Raw genomic sequence first — 13,515 nt, 5'->3', positions numbered from 1 at the left:
TTTTCTTGTTTGGTCATAAGTTTCTTCCCTTTCCACAGATTTGATAGAGTATTTCTTGATCTATTAATTTATGTATTTTGTAGCCCTTGATTTCTAAATCCTATATCCATTTTGATTTTGGTTCAGTATACGGTGTGAGATGTGGGCCTATGCCTAGTTTTTGCCCTACTAGTTTCCAGTTTTCCCCCCAATTTTTCTCAAATAGTGAGTTCTTATCCCAGAAGCTGTTATCTTTGGGTTTGTCAAACAGTAGAATGCTGTAGTTATTTAGTTCAGTTCCTTTTGAACCTATGCTAATCTAATGATACATTACTCTATTTCTTAACCAGTACCAGACAGTTCTGATGACTGTAGCTTTATAGTTATAGTTTTAGATCTGGTATAGATAGCCCCCCCCTTCCCTTACATTTTTTTTCCATGAGTTCTTTTTCTATTCTTCCTCTTTTGTTGCTCTTGATGCATTTTGTCATTTTTCCTGGCTCAGTAAAATAATTATTTGGAAGTTTGATTGGTAAGCCACTGAATAAGTAATTTAATATGGGTAGAATTGTCATTTTTAATATATTATCTAGTCCTAACCATTAGCAGCTGATATTTTCCCAAATATTTAGATCTGATTTTATTTGGGTGAGAAGTGCTTTACAATTGTGATCATACAGTTTCTGGATTTGTCTTGGGAGGAAGATTCCCAAGTATTTGATGTTGTCTGTAGGTTCCTTAAGTGGGGTTTCTCTTTCTATCTCTTGATCTTGGACATTGTTGTTTATATGTAGAAATGTTGGTGATTCTATGGATTTATTTTATATCCTGCTACTTTGCTTAATTTGTTAATTATTTCAAAGAGTTTTTTTAGGTGATTTTCTTGGATCCTCTAAGTATACCATCTTATCATCTGCAATGAGTGAAAGCTTTGCTTCCTCACTGCTAATTCTGATTCCTTCAATTTTTTCTTCTCTTATTGCTTCAGCTAGCATTTCTAACTCTATATTGAATAGAAATGGTGATAATGGGCATCCTTGCTTCATCTTGATTTTATTGAAAATGTTTTTTTATTCCTATTACATATAATTTTTTGATGGTTTTAGAGAGACACTATTTGTTATGTTAAGGAAAACTCCATTTATTCCTAAACTTTAACTTCTTTCCATTTATTTTGTGGTCAGATTTATCTAGTTCTGAGAGAGGGAGGTTGAGGTCTCCCATTATTAGAGTTTTGCTGTATATGTCTTCTTGTAATTCACTCAGCTTTTCCTCTAGGAATTTGGATGCTATGCCGCTAGGTGTATTTATGTTTAGTAATGATATAACTTCATTACCAATGGTGCCTTTTAAGATGTAATTTCCTTCCTTCTCCCTTATAATGAGATTGATTTTTGCTTTTACTTAATCTGAGATCAGGATCCCTACCCCTGATTTTTTTTTACTTCAGCAGAGGCACAATACATTTTTCTTCCATCCTTTTACCTTTACCCTGTGTGTATCTCTGTTTCAAATGTGTTTCTTGTAAACATCATAGTGTAGGATTCTAGTTTTTAACCCATTATGCTATCTGCTTCCATTTATGGGATAGTTCATCCCATTCACATTTACATTTAAGATTACTAATTCTGTATTTCTCTCCATTCTATTTTTTTCATTTATATTTTTTCTCTTTCCTTTTCTCTTATTCCTTCTCATCAAAATTTATTCCCTTTCACCTTTAGCTTTTCTTTTGAAATTTAACTTTCAGTTTATTTTCAGTTATACCTTTGCCTTTCCTTTTATCAGTCCTATACTCCCTAATCTTTCCCTTTCTGCATTACCTATTTTCCTTTAGGATAGATTTTTAAACCCAAATGGGAATGTGTCTTATTCTCTCTCTCTCTCTCTGGGATAAATCTATTGAAAAGAATTAACTCATTTTTCATACTCTCCCTTTTTTTCCCTCTAAAATTATAAATCTTAGTGCCTCTTCATGAGGTGGTTTTTTTATCACTCAAATACTCTTAATCAAGTATTATCAATCACTGTTTGATTATTTTATTGCTTGATAAGCTCAAATTGTTATCAAAGTATCACCACAGAATGATTGCTTGATAAACAGCATTGTCAAGTTATATCAAATTATAATTATAATAAAGCTTTAGTTTACCTTATTTTCAAGGACCCTCCAAGGTCACACTATCTTCATGAGCCAAAGTATCATCCGAAGCCAAATCATTTCTTTAATTATTTGTACCCCTTCCCCCAGACCTATTTTTCTCTCACACTTAACCCTACTTCTGACCTCCCCCAGCATACTTAACCCTTGTTAAGCACAAGATTTAAGTCAAACCTTATGAGAATCTTAAAAGGCTCTAAGTATTGGGAGGCTCTGAAGAACTCATTTGAGAACTTTACAACTGATTGGAAGTTATGGGAGACACTGCCTCAAGACCACCCAGTTTATGATGCCCTCATCAGAGAAAGTGCTAAGCTTTGTCAGCACAGTAGAATTACAGTGGATCAAAGGATAATGAGATGCTTAAGAGTTAATTTGCCTGCTATTTTTAAAGGCTTTTTTCCCTCAGACATAGTGATGTCATTTTGGACCTTTTAAATTAAGAGACAAGACCCAATTATATCCATATCCTTTAGGTTCATTCTGTTCAATTATATTTGACCCTTTAATTATCCTAAGAGAAACAAAATTCTCAATAACTAGAAGTGTTATATCTTTCCTTTTAGGGTTGTATACAGTTTGATGGTTTGACCAACATTTGTTTTGCTTTTTCCTTCCTGCTTTCATTTACCTTTTTATGTAACTCCTGAGTCATGTATTTGGCAATTGAATTCACTATTTGGTTCTGGTCTTTATCTCAGGAAATTCTGGAAGGCCTCTGTTTTTGTTGAACATTCATCTTTTCCCCCTTACAGTATATGTTGAAGTTTGCATGGTAGTAAATTCTGAGTTGTAATCCCAGGTCCTTTGCCCTTCAATATGTGGTATTCCCTGTCTTTCAGTCCTTCTATGTGAGGGTTGATAGGTCCTTTGTGAGAATTATTGTCTTTCTTTTGTATTTAATTTGTTTTCTTTTTGCTGCTTACAGTATTCTCTCCTTTATTTGAGAATTCTGGAATTTGGCTATAAAAGCCCTTGGAGTTTTATGCTGGGTCTCTTTCTGGAGGAGTTCTGTGTATTCTTTCAATGGTTATAATGTCTTCTTGTTCTAGTACATTCAGACAGTTTTACCTAATAATTTCCTGCATTATGTTTTCCATGTTTTTTTTTTTTTTTGATCTAAGCTTTCTGGTAGTCTGATGATTCATAAATTATTTCTCTTGGATCTATTTTTCCTAAAAGGTACTATACATTTTCTTAAAATTTTTAAGCCTTTTTATTTTATTTGATGGAATCTTGCAGTCTCAGAGATTCATTGGTTTTTATTTGTTCAATTCTAAATTTTATGCTTTTATTTTCTTCAATTATCTTTTGTTTCCTTTGTTTTGCATTCATACATCACAACTTTTTCAGCCATTTCCCAGTTGAGTATCCCTTTAATGTTTCATTCTTTATCACCACAAAAATAACTGCTACAAATATTTTTGTAATATAGCTCCTTTTCCTTTTCATAAAATCTCTTTGGAATAAGACTTTGCAGTGATATTGTTGGGTCCAAGAATATTAACCATTTTTTTAACATTTTGATATCTTATTTGTTTTCCAATTATATACAATAGTAATATATACCCATCATTTTTTGCAAGGTTCTGAATTTTACAATGTTCCCCTCCACCATCCCTTCCCCCCCCACACAGAAGGCTGTCTGATAGTCTCTACATTGTTTCCATGTCATACAGTGATGTAAATTGAATGTGTTATAAGAATAAACATAACTCCCCCCCCAAGAAGATGAGAAACCTCAAGAATAGAGAGAGAGAGAGAGAGAGAGAGAGAGAGAGAGAGAGAGAGAGAGAAAGAGAAATTGTACTTCAGTCTGTGTTCATATTTCAATGGCTCTGTCTCTGGGATGAGTTGCTTTCTTTATCATAAGTCCACCAGAGAAATTGCTGCAATATTTTCCCCACAGTTGCTATTACTAGCTGTATCTACACTCTATTTCTCCCCATTCTTATTTATTCTATTCGCTCTCTCTCTCTCTCTCTCTCTCTCTCTCTCTCTCTCTCTCTCTCTCTCTCTCTCCCCCTTTCATCCTGGTCCTGTCCAAAAATGTGTTGAATCTGAATATCCTCTCCCTTGATCTTCCCTCTCTTCTATCACCTATTCCCCCCTTTCCTCCCCCCATTCCCCCTTATCCCATCCCTTTCTTCTTATTTTTCTCTAAGGTGAGATAGATTTCCTCACCTTATTAAGTGTATATGTTATTTCCTTTCTGAGACATTTATGATGAGAATGAAGGCTCACTCATTCCCCCTTGCCTTCCTCCTTTCGACTCCATTGAAAAAGCTTTTTTTTACTCTTATGTGAAATTTCTTAGCGTCTTCTTCATCTCCTTTTCCTTCCTCCCAGTACTTTCCTTTATCACCCATTGACTCCATCTTTTTACTATATTATACCATTATATTCTGCTCCTTCCTATGTCCTATCTATATATGCTCCTTCTAACAGCTCTTATAAAGGAGAAAGTTCATATGAGTTATCAATATCTTCTTCCCATGCAGGAATACAAACAGTCCAAGATCATTAAGTTCCTCATAGTTAGTCCTTCTCTTCCACTCCCTCTATGGTTCACCAGAATCCTGTAGTTGGAGATCAAACTTTCTGTTCAGCTCTGGTTGTTTCAATAGGAAAGTTTGAAAGTCCCCTATTTCATTGAAAATCCATCTTTTACCCTGAAAGAGGATGTTCAGTTTTGCTGGGTGGTTGATTCTCAAGATCTTTTGCCTTACAGAATATCATATTCCAACCCCTACAAGCCCTTAATGTAGATGCAGCCAGACCCTGTGTCATCCTGACTATGGAGACTCGGTAGTTGAATTGTTTGTTTCTGGCAGCTTTTAGAATTTTCTCTTTGATTTGGGAGCTTTGGAATTTGACTATAATATTCCTGGAAGTTTTTCTTTTGGGATCTCTTTCAGGAAGAGGTGACCAGTGAATTCTCTCGGTTTCTATTTTACCCTCTGCTTCTAGGATCTCAGGGCAATTTTGCTGTATTATTTCTTGAAAAAATGAAGTTTAGGCTCTTCTCCTGGTTGTGGCTTTCAGATAGCTCAATAATTTTAAAATTATTTCTTCTGGATCTGTTTTCGAAGTTGGTTGATTTTCCAATGAGATATTTCACATTTTCTTCTAATTTTTGGCTTTTTTGGAAGAGTTTTATTTCTTCCTGATTTCTTGCAGTCATCAGCTTCCTTTAGTTCCATTCTGCATTTGAAGGAGTTATTTTCTTCAGAGAGCTTTTTTTATCTCCTTTTCCAACTGACCAATTCTGCTTTTTAAGGCATTCTTTTCCTCATTTGCCTTTTGTTTTTCCATTAAGCCTAAACTGGTTTTTAACATATCATTTTCTTCAGTATTATTTTGTACATCTTTCACCAAGCTTTTGATTTGGTTTTCATGATTTTTCTGCATCACTCTCATTTCTCCTCCCAATTTTTCCTCCACCTCCCTTAATTGCTTTTCAAAGTCTTTTTTGAGCTCATCCATAGTCTAAGCCCATTTTCTATTTCTCTTGGAGGTTTTGGATAAGGATGCTTTGATTTTATAGTCATCTGAGTATGTGTTTTGATCTTCCATGGGACTAAAGTAATTTTCTATGGTCAGATTCTTCTTTTTCTGTTGTTCACTCATTTCCTCAGCCCAAGACTTACAGCACTTCCAAGGCTTTGGGGTTTGTTTGGTTTTTTTGAGACACCTCCTGGGACCTCTATTCCTCCAAAGTCTTATGCTCTGTAGCCTGTGCTTTGATATGTAGATGCACCCCACTTCCCTCTGCCCTGGGGCTATAAGGAGGGATCCAGGTGGTTATTTGGTATGCAAGCCCAAACTGCAATATATGAATGTAGGCAAACAGAAGAGTCCTGCCCCAGGGAGAGCAGAAAAATCTCTGCAGACTTCCCTTACTGTCTCTGGGGGTGCAGGCTGCTTTCTCTAGATTCTCCCTGAGGCCAGTGCTCCCTCACTCCACACTCATTCTAATGGAGCAGTGTTTTCTCACTGCCCCTTTAAGCTGTTGCCAGTAATCTCTGTGCTGTGCTTTGCTGTGCTGTGGCTGTGACTTTTTTTCCAACCCCCTGGTGAAATGCACCTTTCTCTCAGAACTTCTAAGCTATCTTGGACTGGGAAAATGTATCAATCAGTCTTTCTGTGGGTTCTGCCCCTCTAAATTTTGGCTAGAGTTAGCATTTGTTTGTATTTTTTTGGAGTTTGGGGGGAAGGAGTTCCCGGGAAATGCTTCCTTCATGCTGCCATGTTGGCTCTGCCCCCTGAGTTTCCTTTTTAAAGGTGTTAAATTCTCTGGTCAATTTTTTCCTAATTTTCCTGCATGGCTCAGTTATTTTTTCCCCATTTTTCTTCTTCCTCTCTTCTTTGGTTTTGCCCAAGTACTATCTAGCTGCTAGGATCCCTGCTCTTGTCAAGGTGTTGGGACCTGGACTGCTTTGTGGCTAAAGGCCTCCCACTGGCTTTCCTGCCTCCTAGACTTTACTTCCTGTTTTCCTTCAAAGAGACAGACCCTCAATGAAGATCCTCCATGATGTTTACTATTGAAAACTTCTTTGAATCTTCTCTTTTTCTTGGTGGGAGCTGTAGCTAGAATGTCAGTACAGAGGCTTCATTTATCCTTGGTAGCGAAAAGCTCCAGAATAGTGTCATACCACCAATTTGGCTCCATCCCAGAAGTCCTATTCTATTTTATAAATTAAAAAAAAATGATTCTGAGATAAGCTTCAAAGGTATCACCAAACATTGCAAATGCAATCCATGATACAAAACAAAGATTTAGAGAATAGTAGGCAATTGAAAAGTAGTATAAAAATCAGAATAGACTTGCCTAGAACATAATTGAGTAAAGCAAAGTCTATTTAGACTAGAATATACCTGAGCAAAAGAGAGCAGACTAAACTAGAACATAGCAAAACAGAACAAAATAGAACAGAAGATAACTATAAGAAAAATTACACTAGTTGAACAAAGCAGACCAGATAAGGTTACACCTATAGAGATCAGAATAGATTAGATTAGAACAACAAAGACTAGAACATGACTATAGGCAGTAGAATAAATGGGAACATAGCTGAGTAGGGCAGTCTAGACTAGAATATAGCATACAGCACAGTTTTTTTCCAGAGCTTTAAGTTGAGTTGCATATAATTGATAATTGCTTATGCACCTTTGCCTAAGCATCCTAATTAACACACACACACACACACACACACACACACACACACACACACATCCCAGAACATTTTATGCTCTAAATATTCTTTAATTTGGCCGGTGAATTTTAGAAGGTCTGAAAAGTGAGCTACAGCCACTTTGATATTTCCAAAGACATATTTTTTCCACAGTGTGGTAAAACTCACTGTACTGATATTTTGATTCTATCATAGTCATAGTCAATTGCTGTGGATGAAAAAAAGTCATCACCTCATGACTAGCCTTCTAGTGATGCTTCTTTTCCAGTTACAAAAGGCTAGTTCTTAGACAACTTATTCCCCAAACTTGGCCAGGCCCATCCCTGAATTTCTTCTAACCTTGTAAAGTCTTGCAAAGTAATTCTAGGCTTTCAGAGTCTTTAAGAACTCAAGATCACTTTTCATACAATGAACAATATATTTCTGAAGTCACAAGTGATAAGTTGACTATAAATAGAGTGACATATTTTAGGTTGAAAGGGTGCATAATTATGGTGTGAAAGTTGATTTGTGCAGCATCCTAGAGTTTGTAAAGAATATTTACCAAACACATGTTAACAGCATAGAGCAGAATAGAACAGAATAAAAGTGGACTGGAATAGGCAAGTAAATGAAAGAAAATGGAGATAGGAGTTCATCAATGGTACATCGTAAACTATATTTAGAGCAGTGACAGTTGTACTATATGCTGCCTTTTCAATCTACACCTGGAGTTCAATGTTTAGAAATGGGTTTAAGTAATTTTATTATCATCTGAACATGATCCGTGATCTGCAAATTATAATATGAAGAAAGTTCGCAGCAATAGTTATGCTGAAAAACAAAATTAAATTATGGACAGTTATGATTGTTTTCATATCACTGGTATCACATTTACAATAATTTCAAAATATAGAGGTAAATTAATATAAATCTTTCTTAAAGATGACCCCTTCTCTCCACTGACACTGCCATCAGTCTAGTGCAGGCCCTCATCATCTCAAACCTTGATACTTCCAATATTATGGTGAAATGATTGCCTCTCTCAAGTCTCTCCTTAGTTTGATCTAACCTCCATTCAGGCACTGAAGTCATTTCCCCCAAAATAGGTCCAATAATGCCACGCGCACACCAGTCAATAAGCTACAGTAACTTCCCATTGTGTACAAGATAAAATACAAAATGCCCTGTGTGTCATTTAAAACTTCTCAAATTCCAGTTCCCTCCTCCCTTTCAAGTCTTGCAACATCTTACACTTGGCACATGCTCTTTAATTCACTGACTTCATTACTGTTCCATGAACAAGATACTCCATCTGTCAACTCTATACACTCTCTTTGATTGTCTTCCAAACTAGCATTTCTCTCCCTCCTCTTTTCTAACTATTGACCTCCCTGGCTAGTTTTAACCCCTAACTAAAGTCTGACCATCTACATCAAATTTTCTTCAATTCCTCTTATCTTCACTGTCTTCCATCAATTATTTATTTCATATCTATTTTATGTAGGTTGCTTTGTATATATTTGTATTCATTTTGTTCTCATTAGATTGTAAATTCCTTGTGGGCAGGGTTTAATCTTTTGTCTCCTCTTGTATTTCTATTGCTTAGGACAATTTCTAACACATAGTAAGAGCTTTAAAAATGTGTATTGATAAATTGTTTGGTTTAATAGAGAATGAAACTGTGACCAGAGAGGTTAATAACTTGTCCAAGATCACATAGGTAGTAATTCATAAAGCAGGATTTAAATCTGGTTTCTCTGTGTCAAAATCCAGAACTTGTTGCCTCTTTATTTAAATATTCTAAAGATAGAAATATTTTACATGATTCTAAAGAGCAAAATAAGGTAGAAGTTTCATATGAGATTTTTCCAAAATATTTCTAAATCTTAATTAAACTGAATTATCTGCTAGATTGGAAAATCATGATGATCAGGCATGATGATCTATATTTTTAACCTCAATCTATATTCATCCTTTTAATTATTCTTTTTTTTCTCTTGTGGGGAATTGGCTTTCTATTCACTTATGATATAGTTTTCGAACAAACCCTATGTTTATTAGAAAAGCATCAAAACATGAGTATTAAGTGAAAGTGTTTCAGTGAAAATCCATTCTTTTAGTCTTCTCCTCTGAATGAGAAATAATTATTCAGGGTATATCCCACACAGTATTCTAATGTTCCTTTTAGATCTGTACTCCTAAATACTTTCCCATAATTTTATCTCCAAAACTTAGATCATAGAATGCTTCCAGGCTCTCCATCAACCATATGTTCAATTATTATTTTCGTTAGTTGATAGCAAACACAAAATTTGAGAGAAATTGAGAAAGAAGACATTTGTCATCTAAGTTACCTACATTTTAGGCAAGAAGTTAAAAGAATAGATAGTCTAAACAAATCATTTAGTCTGCTGCTACCTTAGTTTCCTCATTTACAAATATGGAGATAATTATACCCATTATAACCAATCCTAGAATTATTATAAGACTCATATGAGATAGTCTTGTTTAGAGTAATTCTTCATTTGTCCATAGATAGCTTTGATTTCTTCATGTGAAAATTGCATCTTCAGAGAGTGCAAACATTAATATACTTTCTAAATCTTAGTAACCTTAGTTGAGTTAATGTCAGTTTCACTATAAAATGAAAATTGGATAGACAACTTCACAGATTCATTCCAGCTAAAAATATGTGATTGAGATTTCTATTTAATGAGATGTATTTTTGTTATTTTAATAGTGTTTTATTTCTCACAATTATATGTGCAGACTATTTTCAGCATTAATTTTTACAAGATTTTGAGTTCCAAATGTTTTGCCCTCTCTCCTTTCCCTTCCCTCTTCCAAAAGTGTTAAGTATTTTGCCATAGATTATATATATTCAACTATATAAAACATTTCCATATTAGTTACAATTGTGAAAGAAGAAATACATCAGAAGAAAAAATACACAAAAAAGTAAGTGAAAATAGTATGTATTGATTTGCATTTAGAGTCCATTGGTTCTTTATCTGGATATGGGTAGCATTTTCCATCATGAGTCCTTTGAAACTGATTTGGATCATTGTGTTTCTGAGAAGAACTAGACCATTCATAGCTGATCATCTACAATTTGGCTGAGTAGAATAGTTTCCCTGCTTCTGTTTATTTAACTTTGCTTAAGATCATACAAATCTTTACAGGTTTTTCAGTAATCTGTCTACTCATAATTTCTTATTGCATAATCATATTCCATTATATTCATATACCAAAGCTTGTTCAGTCATTCCTGAGTTCATGAGCAACCTCTCAATTTCCAAAATTTAGCTATTATGAAAAGAGCTGTTATAATTATTTTGCACATGTAACTTCTTCCCTCCCCCTTTTTTTGCAAGGCAAACGGGGTCAAGTGGCTTGCCTAAGGCCACACAGCTAGGTAATTATCAAGTGTCTGAGACCCGATTTGAACCCAGGTACTCCTGACTCCAGGGCCGGTGCTTTATCCACTGGGCCACCTAGCTGCCCCTTCTTTCCCCTTTTTATGATCTCTTTGGTATGCATAAAAAGTAGTGGTTTATCTGTATCAAAGAGTAAGAACAGTATTGGTTGCCCTTTTAGCAGAATTCAAATTGATCTTCAGAATTGTTAGATCAGTTGACAGTTCCACTAGTATTCGTGTCCAATTTTCCCACATATTTTTCAATATTTCTCATTTTGCTTTTTTTTTTTTGTCATTTTAGCCAATCTGATAGGTGGGAAGTGGTATCTCAGTGGTGTTTGAATTAGCATTTCCCTAATCAACAGAGATTTAGAACACTCCTTTATATGACTATAGATAGCTATGATTTCTACATCCGAAAATGCCTCTTCATATCCTTTGACCATTTATCAATTGGAGAATGAGGTATATTCTTACAAATTTGTCTCAGTTTTCTATTTATTTGAGAAAGTAGAACTTTATCAGGGCCCCATATACTGTAAATATTAATGTAGTTTTATCTTTTTAGGACTGACCAGAAGTGGGTTGTGTAATAAAGAAATGAATTTCTTATCATTTGAAATTTTAATGCAGTGTATATAGCATTAGCTGAAATAATTTGCCTTCCAACTTTAAGTGCTGACTATCTCAATAACTTCATCTTGTAAATAGCATCTCTAAAAGCAAGTCTGAACTGTTTATTTCTTAAAGTATAAATGAAGGGGTTCAATACAGGTGTCACCACAGTGTTCATGAGAGCTGCATCTCTATTGGTATCTAATCTGCTGGCTTGATTGGGCTTTATGTATATGAAAATGCAACTACCATACATTAAAGAGAGGACAATGAGGTGAGAGGAACAGGTGGAGAAAGCTTTCTGGCGTTCCTTAACTGATGGGAGATGCATTATTGTGACTGTAATATTGATGTAACATATGATTATGACAAAAAGGGAGGATAGAATGGGGAATAGAGCAAGAAAAAAAGCAAATGATTCAACAGCACTTGTGTCAGAGCAAGAAAGTTGTGTCAGAGGACCAAGATCACAAAAGAAATGTTTGATGATATTTGAGTCACAGAAGGATAACTGAGACACTTTTACTATCAGACCTGTTGTTATTATAATTCCCATACTACAACAGAACAGGATCAGTAAGAAACAGACCTTCATTGTCATGATACTGGGGTAATGCAGAGGGTTACAAATGGCCATGTATCGATCTATTGCCATGACTGCCATGAGGAAGATGCCAGTGAGTCCAATAGAAATAAAGACAAAGGCTTGAGTGAAGCAAGCAGCAAAGGAAATGGTTTGCATACCTGAGAGAAAGATTGCCAGCAATTTGGGAATAACACTTGTTGTAAAACAGCATTCCAGGAAAGAGAAACTACTGAGAAAAAGGTACATTGGTATTTGGAGGCGATGGTCCATCCACATAATCATAACAATGAGTGTATTTCCTATGACAGAAACAAGGTATAGGAGTAAAAGGACAACAAAGAGGAGTTTCCCTAGGTTCTGGACAGCTGGAAATCCCTCTAAGATGAATTCTTTAACATTTGTCTCATTTCTCATATTCACCATCCTATCTTGGGACCTGTAACACAGAAAGGATCTTTTGGTTCAATGTGCATTAAACTTTCTCTAATTATGTACATTGTACTATGCTAGATACAGGAGTGCATAGGTTTATCACAATTTAGGTTTTGCCTCAAAAACCTTATAATTGATGATTTACAAAAACACATTGAAAGCAGAGAGATACAAACAGGGTAAAGTTAAAAATGTTGGAATATAATCTATTACTCATCAACTAAAGAAAATAAAAAACATGGGTAGCAGTCCTGATTTCTGACAAGACAAATGCAGAAATATGTCTTAAAAGGGAATTAGGAAGTAGAAAGACATTGTAAGGCTAATTCTAATTTGTATATTTGTTTATTTTTCTGAAATAGCCCTTATAATGTACATAAATTAAGGAATGTTTAAGGAATGTCTATATGAATGGTATATGAATTCTTTGGAGTACTATTTCTCTGGAAGAAATCATAAGTGACCCGACTTCAAAATAAGTCTGGAAAGACTTGCATTAATACTTATGTTGAATGAAGTGAGCAGAACCAGGAGAACTTTGCATACATTAAGAGCAACATTGTAACACGAGCAACTATGATGGAAGCATGTTCTTTCAGTCTTTCAGTGATCAAGGACAATTCTAAGAGACCTTTTAGAGACCATGTCATCCACATCCAAAAAAAGTGTGAATTCTGAATGCAGAGCAAAGCATGCGATGTTCAATTTTTAAAACTTCTTTTATACTTTTTTCTTTCTAATGGTTTTCCCCATTTGCTCTAATTCTTCTTTTACAACATGACTAATATGGAAATATGTTAAATACTATTGTGTGCATAATACTTATATCAAATTCTTTGTTGCCATGGGATGGAGGGGGGTAGAAAACTGTGGAAATCAAAAGCTTGAAAAAGAAAATGTTGAAAGCTATCTGTGAATATAATTGACAATTAAATTTTTTCTTTTCAAATCTTATAATTGGGACAGCTAGATGGCAGTGAATAAAGCACCGCCCCTCAAGTCAGTGGTACCTGAGTTCAAATCCTGCCTCAGACACTTAATAATTACCTAGTTATGTGATCTTTGGTAAGCCACATAACCCCATTGCCTTGTAAAAATCTAAAAAAAAAGGCTTATAATTGAAGAGGGATCTTTTAAAGTGCCATTT

General features: G+C 35.0%; 1 protein-coding gene across 1 annotated transcript; it reads right to left on the bottom strand.

Moving 5' to 3' along the window:
* Positions 1-11,417: 11,417 nt before the first annotated feature.
* Positions 11,418-12,359, bottom strand: LOC141523081 (olfactory receptor 6C2-like). Its single transcript, XM_074236362.1, has one exon. The coding sequence runs from the start codon at positions 12,357-12,359 to the stop codon at positions 11,418-11,420; it is 942 nt and encodes a 313-aa protein (XP_074092463.1).
* Positions 12,360-13,515: the final 1,156 nt, after the last annotated feature.

The sequence above is a fragment of the Macrotis lagotis genome, chromosome 4 (assembly GCF_037893015.1).
Source record: "Macrotis lagotis isolate mMagLag1 chromosome 4, bilby.v1.9.chrom.fasta, whole genome shotgun sequence".
NCBI classification, from domain to species: Eukaryota; Metazoa; Chordata; class Mammalia; order Peramelemorphia; family Peramelidae; genus Macrotis; species Macrotis lagotis.
Note: the sequence above shows the minus strand (reverse complement) of the source record. Positions and strands in the feature narration are given on the sequence as shown.